The 10,929-nt window shown below is 42.9% G+C and overlaps 1 protein-coding gene across 1 annotated transcript in view; it reads left to right on the top strand.

The window, feature by feature from the left end:
* snupn (snurportin 1) overlaps positions 1-10,693 on the top strand; it is a 37,244-nt gene extending 26,551 nt beyond the window's left edge. Inside the window, 5 exon segments of the mRNA NM_001140305.1 lie at positions 8,139-8,235; positions 8,623-8,720; positions 8,895-8,972; positions 9,279-9,359; positions 9,751-10,693. Of these exon segments, the coding sequence (NP_001133777.1) occupies positions 8,139-8,235; positions 8,623-8,720; positions 8,895-8,972; positions 9,279-9,359; positions 9,751-10,095 (699 nt within the window). The 3' untranslated portion in view covers positions 10,096-10,693.
* Positions 10,694-10,929: the final 236 nt, after the last annotated feature.

The following is a 10,929-nucleotide window of genomic DNA, read 5'->3' on the forward strand; positions in this document are numbered from 1 at the left end:
TGAGCCAGGAGAGATTGACATGCATATTATTAATGTTAGCTCTCTGTGTACATGCAAGGGCCAGCCGTGCTGCACTGTTTTGAGCTAATTGTAATTTTCCTAAGTCCCTCTTTGTGGCGCCTGACCACACAGCTAAACAGTAGTCCAGGGGCAACAAAACTGTAGGACTTGCCTTGACAGTGCTGTTAAGAATGCAGAGCAACGCTTAATTATGGACAGACTTCTCCCCATCCTAGCTACTGTTGTATCAATATGTTTTGACCATGACATTTTACAATCCCGGGTTACTTCAGACAGGACACCGAATATGTGCCTGGATTCATCCAATGGCATTGAGGCGTGTACCACCTCAGTCACCGGCTTTATCAATAAGTGCATCGATGACGTTGTCCCCACAGTGACCATACGTACATATCCCAACCTGAAGCCATGGATTACAGGCAACATCCGCACCGAGCTAAAGGCTAGATAGAGCTGCCGCTTAAAGGAGCAAGACACTAATCCGGACGCTTATAAGAAATCCTGCTATGCCCTCAGATGAACCACCAAACAGGCAAAGCGTCAATACAGGACTAAGATTGAATACTACTACACCGGCTCTGATGGTCATCGAATGTGGCAGGGCTTGCAAAATATTACGGACTACAAAGGGAAACCCAGCCACGAGCTGCCCAGTGACGCAAGCCTACCAGACGAGCTAAATGCCTTTTATGCTCGCTTCGAGGCAAGCAACACTGACGTGTACTCAGAGCATGCGCGGATCAATTGGCAAGTGTCTTCACTGACATTTTCAACTTCTCCCTGACCGAGGCTGTAATACCTACATGTTTCAAGCAGACCACCATAGTCCCTCTGCAACTGGATCCTGGACTTCCAGACGGGCTGCCCTCAGGTGGTAAGAGTAAGCTAGAAAATGAAGGAAAGCCGCACATTCCAAGAGCTCAGATGCAAAAATTCAATCTGATGGGGACAGCTTCGCTGTCGAGACGTTGGTGATTGAATTTTTGCATCTGAGCTCTTGGAGTGTGCGGCTTTCCTTCATTTTCTAGTGTTCTACTCCGCTAGCCAGCACCTCGCCTTTTAAAGGTGTGCGTTTCTTTTTTCTAGATTGGTAAGAGTAAGCAACACACATCTGACATGCTGATCCTCAACACTAGAGCCCTTCAGGGGTGCGTGCTTAGTCTCCTCCTGTACTCCCTGTTCACCCACGACTGCGTGGCCAAGCAAGGCTCAAACACCATTTAAGTTTGCTGACGGCATAACAGTGGTAGGCCTGATCACCGACAACAATGAGACAGCCTATAGGGAGGTCAGAGACGGACAACTACCTCTCCCTTCACGTGAGCAAGACAAAGGAGCTGATCGTAGACTACAGGAAAAGGAGGGCTGAACACACCCCCATTCACATCGACGGGGCTGTAGTGGAGTAGGTGGAGAGCTTCATGTTCCTTGGTGTCCACATCACCAACAAAACCATCAAACTATCATGGTCCAAACACACCAAGACAGTCGTGAAGAGGGCACGACAACACCTTTTCCCCTCTCAGGAGACTGAAAAGATTTGGCATGGGTCCCCAGGTCCTCCAAAAGTTCTACAGCTGCACCATTGAGAGCATCCTAATCGGTTGCATCACCGCCTGGTATGGCAACTGCTCTGCATCTGACCATAAGGTGCTACAGAGGGTAGTGCGCACAGTGCAGTACATCATTGGCGCCAAGCTTCCTGACGTCCAGGACCTATATACTAGGCGGTGTCAGAGGAAGGCCCAAAAATTGTCAAAGACTCCAGTCACCCAAGTCGTAGACTGTTCTCTCTACTACTGTATGGTAAGCGGTACCGGAGCACCAAGTCTTGGTCCAAAAGGCTCCTTAACAGCTTCTACCCCCAAGCCATAAGACTGCTGTACAATTAATCAAATGGACACCGACTATTTACATTAACCCCCCCCTCTGTGTTTTTACACCTGCATGTACATATTACCCTAACCTGTAACCCCGCACATTGACTCAGTACCTGTACCCCTTATATATAGGCTCGCTATTGTTATTTTGTTTTTATTTTTTACTTTAGTTTATTTAGTAAACATTTTTTTAACTATTTCTTGAACTGCATTGTTGGTTAAGGGCTTGTAAGTAAGCATTTCATGGTAAGGTTTACACCTGTTGTATTCGGCTCATGTGACATAGCATTTTATTTAGTCTCCTCGACTTGCTCAATTTCCACATTATTCATTACAATATTTATGTGAGGCTTAGTGAATGATTTGTCCCAAATACAATGCTTTTAGTTTTAGCAATATTTAGAACTAACTTATTCCTTGCCACCCATTCTGAAACTAACTGCAGCGCTTTAAGTGTTGCAGTCATTTCAGTCGCTGTGGTAGCTGACGTGTATAGTCTTGAGTCATCCACATACATAGACACACTGACTTAAAGCCACTGGCATGTCATTAATAAAGATTTAAAAAGTAAGAGGCCTAGACAGCTTCCCTGGGGAATTCCTGATTCTACCTGGATTTTGTTTGAGAGGCTTCAAATAAAGAATAATCTCTGTCTTCTGTTAGACAGGTAACTCTATGCACAATATAGCAGGGGGTATAAAGGCATAACACATGTTTTCCCAGCAACAGACTATGATCGATAATGTTAAAAGCTGCACTGAAGTCTAACAAAACAGCCCCCACAATCTTTGTGTCTTCAATTTATATCAGCCAATCATCAGTCATTTGTGTAAGTGCTGTACTTGTTGAATATCCTTCCCTATAAACATGCTAAAAGTCTGTTGTCAGTTTAACTGTAAAACATTATTGTATCTGGTCAAACACCATTTTTTCCAAAAGTTTACAAAGGGTTGGAAACAGGTTGATTACTGTCTCAAATAGCCGACGAAAGGGGGCTTTACTATTCTTAGGTAGGGGAATAACTTATGCTTCCCTCCAGGCCGGAGGGCACACACTTTCTAGTAGGCTTAAATTGAAGATATGGCAACATCGTCTGCTATTATCCTCAGTAATTTTCCATCTAAGTTGTCAGACCCCGATGGCTTGTCGTTGTTGTTAGACAACAATTCTTTCACCTCTTCCACACTTTCAGGAATTAAAAATGACAATGCTCGTCTTTCATAATTTGGTCAGATATACTTGGATGTGTAGTGTCAGCATTTGTTGCTGGTACATCTTGCCAATGAGAAAATCATTAAAGTAGTTGGCAATATCAGTGGGTTTTAGAATGAGCCATCTGATTCAATGAATGATGGAGAGGAGTTTGCCTTTTTGCCCAAACTTTATTTAAGGTGCTTCAAAGCTTTTTACTATCATTTTTACAGTTTCTTCTTCTTTTTATTCAGTTTAGTCACATGATTTCTCAATTTGCAGTACGTTTGCCTATTGGTTTTATAGCCAGACCTATTTGCCATTTATTTTGCCTCATCCACTCAACCATCCAATTTTTCAATTCCTCATCAATCCACAGGGATGTAACCATTTTTACGTTCATTTTCTTAATGGGTACATGTTTATTAGTTACTGGGATAAGCAATTTCATAAATTTGTCAAGTGCCGCGTCAGGTTGCTCCTCATTACACACCACGGACCAACAAATGTTTACATCAACATATGAATCACTACAAAACCTCTTGTATGACCTCTTATAGACTATATTAGGCCCAGCCTTTGGAACTTTTGTGATCACTATATTTCGATGGATTTGGATACTGCTTTCAAATACATTTCTGTAGCATTAGATGTGATCAATATATGTTTTTAACTACCCTGATTTGATAACCTGAACCAGGTTGCGCACACTAGTTACAGTTTGAAGCTTTCTCTTGAGTGGGCAGCCTCCCCAATTTCGTGGTATCCAATTGGTAGTCGTTAGTCTTGTCTCATCGCTGCAACTCCCGTACGGACTCGGGAGAGGCGAAGGTCGAGAGCCATGCGTCCTCCGAAACACAACCCAACCTAGCTTCACTGCCTCTGACACAATGCACATCCAACCCGTAAGCCAGCCACACCAGTGTGTCAGAGGAAACACCGTACACCTGGAGACCTGGTCAGCGCGCACTGCGCCTGGCCCGCCACAGGAGTCGCTAGTGCGCGATGAGACAAGGATATCCCTGCCGGCCAAACCCTCCCTAACCCGGACGACGCTGGGGGGACTCCGGGATGCTGGCCTTCTGTCTGTGTTCTTTTGCCCATCTTAATCTTTTCTTTTTATTGGCCAGTCTGAGATGGCTTTTTCTTTGCAACTTTCACTGTTGACGTTGAGACTGGTGTTTTGCGGGTACTATTTAATGAAGCTGCCAGTTGAGGACTTGTGGGTAGAGGTCGGCCGATTATGATTTTTCGCCGCCGATACCGATTATTGGGGGGGTCAAAAAAAAAGTCTCTGCCGATTAATCGGACGATTTTATTTATTTATTTGTAATAATGACAATTACAACTATACTGAATGAATACTTATTTTAACTTACATCAATAAAATCAATTTAGCCTCAAATAAATAATGAAACATGTTCAATTTGATTTAAATAATGCAAAAACAAAGTGTTGGAGAAGAAAGTAAAAGTGCAATATGTGCCATGTAAAAAAGCTAACGTTTAAGTTCCTTGCTCAGAACATGAGAACATATGAAAGCTGGTGGTTCCTTTTAACATGAGTCTTCAATATTCCCAGGTAAGATGTTTTAGGTTGTAGTTATTATAGGAATTATGACTATTTATCTCTATACAATTTGTATTTCATATACCTTTGACTATAGGATGTTCTTATAGGCACTTTAGTATTGCCAGTGTAACAGTATAGCTTCCGTCCCTCTCCTCGCTCCTACCTGGGCTCGAACCAGGAACACATCGACAACAACCACCCTCAACTACTCCAAGTCTCAGAGCAAGTGACGTTTGAAACGCTATTAGCGTGCACCCGGCTAACTAGCTAGCCATTTCACATGGGTTACACCAGCCTAATCTTGGGAGTTGATAGGCTTGAAGTCAGAAACAGCGCAATGCATTGCGAAGGGCTGCTGGCAAAACGCACGAAAGTGCTATTTTGAATGAATTCTTACGAGCCTGCTGCTGCCTACCATCGCTCAGTCAGACTGCTCTATCAAATCATAGACTTAATTATAACATAATAACACACAGAAACACGAGCCTTAGGTCATTAATATGGGCGAATCCGGAAACTATCACCTCGAAACAAAACGTTATTCCTGTTACATTGCACAACCTTCAGTGTTATGTCATAATTACGTAAAATTCTGACAAAATACCCAAAGTGTTGCATATACCCTGACCTGCGTGCAATGAACGCAAAATGACACAATTTGTCCTGGTTAATATTGCCTGCTAACCTGGATTTTATTTAGCTAAATATGCAGGTTTAAAAATATATACTTCTGTGTATTGATTTTAAGAAAGGCATTGATGTTTATGGTTAGGTACAGTCGTGCAACGATTGTGCTTTTTTCACAAATGCACTTTTGTTCAATCATCCCCGTTTGGCGAAGTCGGCTGTCTTTGTTAGGAAGAAATAGTCTTCACAGTTCGCAACAAGCCAGGCGGCCCAAACTGCTGCATATACCCTGACTCTGTTTGCAAGAGAAGTGACACATTTTCCCTAGTTAAAAGACATTCATGTTAGCAGGCAATATTAACTAAATATGCAGGTTTAAAAATATATACTTGTGTATTGATTTTAAGAAAGGCATTGATGTTTATGGTTGGAGCAACGTGTACCTAAGCGATTATATGCAACGCAGGACAGGCTAGATAAACTAGTAATATCATCAACCATGTGTAGTTAACTAGTGATTATGATTGATTGATTGTTTTTTATAAGATAAGTTTAATGCTAGCTAGCAACTTACCTTGGCTTCTTACAGCATTCGTGTAACCTCGTGGAGTGCAATGTAAAGCAGGTGGTTAGAGCGTTGGACTAGTTAACCGTAAGGTTGCAAGATTGAATCCCTGAGCTGACAAGGTAAAAACCTGTCTTTCTGCCCCTGAACAAGGCAGTTAACCCACTGTTCCTAGGCCGTCATTGAAAATAAGAATGTGTTCTTAACTGACTTGCCTAGTTAAATAAAGGTCTAAAATAATAAAGGTCCAAATAAAGGTCCAAAAATACCGATTTCCGATTGTTATGAAAACTTGAAATCGGCCCTAATTAATCGGCCATTCCGATTAATCGGTCGACCTCTACTTGTGAGGCGTCTGTTTCTCAAACTAGACACTAATGTACTTGTCCTCTTGCTCAGTTGTGCACCGGGGCCTCCCACTCCTCTTTTCTATTCTGGTTAGAGACAGTTTGCGCTGTTCTGTGAAGGGAGTAGTACACAGCGCTGAATGAGATCTTCAGTTTCTTGGCAATTTGTCGCATGGAATAGCCTTCATTTCTCAGAACAAGAATAGACTGACGAGTTTCAGAAGAAAGTTATTTGTTTCTGGCCATTTTGAGCTTGTAATCAAACCCACAAATGCTGATGCTCCAGATACTCAACTAGTCTAAAGGAGGACAGTTTTATTTCTTCTTTAATCAGGACAACAGTTTTCAGCTATGCTAACATAATAGCAAAAGGGTTTTCTAATGATCAATTTGCCTTTAAAAATGATAAACTTGGATTAGTTAACACAACGTGCCATTGGAACACAGGAGCAATGGTTGCTGATAATGGGCCTCTGTACGCCTATGTAGATATTCCATATTTCCAGATACAATAGTCATTTACAACATTAACAATGTCTACACTGTATTTCTGATCAATTTGATGTTATTTTAATGGACAAAAGAAATTGCTTTTCTTTCAAAAACAAGGACATTTCTAAATGACCCCAAACAGTAGTGTATGTAAGAATGCTGTTCATTGATTATAGCTCAGCATTCAACACCATAGTACCCTCCAAGTTCATCATTAAGCTCAAGGCCAAGGGTCTGAACCCTGCCATGTGCGACTGGGTCCTGGACTTCCTGACGGGCCTCCCCCAGGTGCTGAAGGTAGGAAACAACACCTCCACGTCGCTGATCCTCAATGCTGGGCCCCCACAAGGATGCGTGCTCAGCCCCCTCCTTTACACCCTTCTCACCCATGCGTCCAACACAACAGTAGTAGGCCTAATCACCAACAATGATGAGACAGCCTACAGGGAGGAGGTGAGGGCACTGGGAGTGTGGTGCCAGGAAAATAACCTCACCCAACGTCAACAAAACAAAGGAGCTGATCGTCAGGAAACAGCAGAGGGAGCCCCCCCCCCCATCCACATTAATGGGACCGCAGTAAATGTGGAAAGCTTCAAGTTCCTCGGCATACACATCACGGACAAACTGAAATGGTCCACACACAAAGTTTGGTGAAGAATGTGCAACAGTGCCTCTTCAAACTCAGCAGGCTGAAGAAATTTGGCTTGGCACTGATAACCCTCACAAATGTTTACAGATGCACAATTGAGAGCATGTCGGGCAGTATCATTGTCTGGTATGGCAATTGCACTGCCCGAAACCGCAGGGCTCTCCAGAGGGTAGTTCGGTCTGTACAACGCATCACCGGGGGCAAACTACCTGCCCTCCAGGACACCTAGAGCACCCAATGTCACAGGAAGCCAAAAAGATAATGACAACAACCACCCGAGCCACTGCCTGTTCACCCCGCTATCATCCAGAAGGTGTGGTCAGTACTGGTGAATCAAAGCTGGGACAGAGTGCCTGAAAAACGGCTATCTCAAGGCCATCAGACTGTTAAATAGCCATCACTAGCACATTGGAGTGCTTCCATATATACAGACTTAAAATCACTTGCCACTTTAATAATGGAACACTAGTCACTTTAATGTTTACATGTTTTGCATTACTCATCTCAAATGTATATACTGTATTCTTTCCTATTCTACTGTATCTTAGTCTATGCCGCTCTGACATTGCTCGTCCAAATATTTATATATTCTTAACTCCATTCCTTTAGATTTGTGTGTATTGTTAGATATTACTTGTTAGATATTACTGCACTGTTGGAGCTAAAAACACAAGCATTTCGCTACACCTGCAATAACATCTGCTAAACACGTGTATGTGACAAAGAACATTTGATTTGACTGAAGTAACAATGAATAAGTTCTCTCTCATCTCTGTTTCCCACCATTTTTGAAGGGGTCCACTGCAGCATACACCAAAAGTGGCTACTGTGTGAACCGCTTCCCTTCTCTGTTGCCTGGAGGGAACAGACACAACTCAGCAATGGGAAAAGGTACGTGGGTCTGATCCCATTTCAATCTGTAGCTTCCAGTTCCTCCACCCCATCAGGGTTCACAGATTTAACTGGACTGGGTGGGGGTTTGGTTTTGTATGTATTGGCTGGTGTAATCATATTTTCCCTTTTTGAAGATTATTAAAGTACTATCTTATCAATATAGTGATGGCTCCAATTGGCAGAGCATCCACCATTATTACTTAACCTATCCAATACTTTCAGATCTGTGAAACACCCTGAGGGTTTGGAGCTAGGAGGGGCTAGGAATCAAAATGGAACCCGAAAAAGACATCCCATCTATTCTACCACTGTCCTTGCAAACTGCATCCATGCAAAAAAATATATGACAACACATGGTAGTGCTAATGTTCGGTCTGTGTGCAGATTACACCATCCTGGACTGTATCTACAGTGAGGTGGAGCGGACCTACTTCATCCTGGATGTCATGTGTTGGAGGGGCCATCCAGTGTATGACTGTCCAGTAAGCACACACAGATTGATTAGCAGAGCATTGAAGTCCCAGTGGAATTACAGTACTGGAGTACTAGTGTCTGGGATACAGATGTGCTCTTTTTACCATGTTGACCAATTCATCTGTCATTTGGGGATTTTAATGACAGCTTTGTTGATGATGGTGTTTGTTTTCCATCAACAGACAGAGTTCCGGTTCTACTGGCTCCAGTCGAAAGTCCAGGAGACGGATGGCATGGCTGACATTGCCAAGAGGAACCCTGTAAGAGCAATACACAATAATAAATATATTGTGTATATAGACCTTTTCAATTAAGTCCAAATGAGGATGATTAGAGGCACACAAAAAAAGGATAAATAAAAAAAGGACAGAAGATGTCACCTCCTTTTCCATGTTTATTTTGGTTTGACAATGACCGCCAACACATGCAGTTTATTTTGGTGTATTAAAATGAAAAAAGTGTACTTGTGAGATTGTGGGAAGTTGGTCATATTGTCATTAGATGATCAATTAACTGTGTGCTGTCTGACAATATGGTTGTTGCTGTTTGTTTTTTTTTCTCCATAGTTCAAGTTTGTGAGTCTTCAAAGCACTGCCTGCTCAACGGAAGCCATTCAGCAAGCACTTGCAATGGAGTACAACTTCAATGTAAGAGCAACTACAACTGCATACTACTGCAAATGCAGCTATTTAGTCCTATAGTACATCTGTGATTTTACTTGTAGTCTGTAAAAGGGGCAGAACAGTCTGTGATTCTTCAGTAGAGTGAATCTTCTCTGTTTGCTTCTCGACACTCTTGGAAAAGAATAAAGTGTACTTCATAGAATGAACACACATTGCTAGTCTGGGTTTCCCGGTTCAATGCACCATCTCTCAACTTATAGCTCCCAATAGAAACTCTCTCAACCTCATTGGCTTTTCTAGAGTCTGTTTTGCTGCTCAGCCCACCACCATTGAGGTTAGAGGTGAGACAGCTCTCCAGGGGCATGATGAGGCAGCTGTAACAAGCCCAAACTGAGTGGATTCTGTGTGTCCTCAGGTGGACGGACTTCTGTTTTACCACCGGCAGACCCACTACACCCCCGGCAGTACCCCTCTGGTGGGCTGGCTGCGGCCCTACATGGTGGTCGACATCCTGGGCATGGAGGTCCCAGTGGGGCCCCTCACCGCCAAGCCCGAGTATGCCGGCCACCAGCTGGCCCAGATCCGGGAGCACAAGAAGACCTCCGACCATGTCCGGCCAGGGGACCTGAACGGCCGCTACGAGCTGGAGCACCTATCCACCCCCGACCAGGAAAAGGGAGATGGCGACGCCGCCACCTCGCCCCGCAGCAGACCGCTGAAGGAATCTCGCATGGAGACCTCAGAGAAGAGCGCGAGTTAGCTAGCTACTGAAGGCTACAAAAAACTTCAGACTACTTTGTGGGGAGTTTTTTTGGACAGTTACATTGCATTTAATGAGAGGGAGTTCAATGAATTAGCAAGTTAGTCACTGTGCTTCATTTGGAGCGCCCTGAGTTCAGGCATCGCTTGGCTCACCAGAGCTGTATCCACATTTTCATTACACTGTGCTAGTTAGTGTAATGCAGTGGATTAGACTATGTAAAATGCAAGGACCCTGTTAAAGAAGACGGTTTGCCGGACATCGATTAAACGCATTCCTAGATTAAAAAACACTTTCAATGTCATTTTTCCATTGAGGGACCACTGGGGCTGGGAAACTTACTTTAGTGTTGCTGAAATAAACACGGTTCTTCTGCTCATTTTGCCAGGCCTTGTGAATGGACAACTATGTCATTGCACTTTCAGAGGTACAATAAATAACACAGTTGGTTACACAGGCCCTTTAGACCTATGTTTTAAATTGACAGCGTCTGTCGTGGTTAGATGTGTAACAAATGCAAAAGTGAAAGTTGATTCATCTGATTCTTTTAAGTGTATGTTTTCTGATGTTTATTAAATTGTTTTCATTGACTTTTCAATTTGTCCTCAGACCTTTATTCAAAAGGTAAGGATGATTAGGCATTGACCATGGATAGATAAGATGGGAATAAGATAAATCAAATAAATAAGCTAAATCAAGATGAATTCAGTTATTTTGATTGAAATCTAACATCAACTGCTTAAAAAGCTATAGAGCAGGGGTGTCAAACATACAGCCTGTGAATTTTTAGGGGGGGACGAACTCAATATACTTTAAATTACTAAAACCAAATCG

Source organism: Salmo salar, chromosome ssa10 (genome assembly GCF_905237065.1).
Source record: "Salmo salar chromosome ssa10, Ssal_v3.1, whole genome shotgun sequence".
Taxonomy (NCBI): domain Eukaryota; kingdom Metazoa; phylum Chordata; class Actinopteri; order Salmoniformes; family Salmonidae; genus Salmo; species Salmo salar.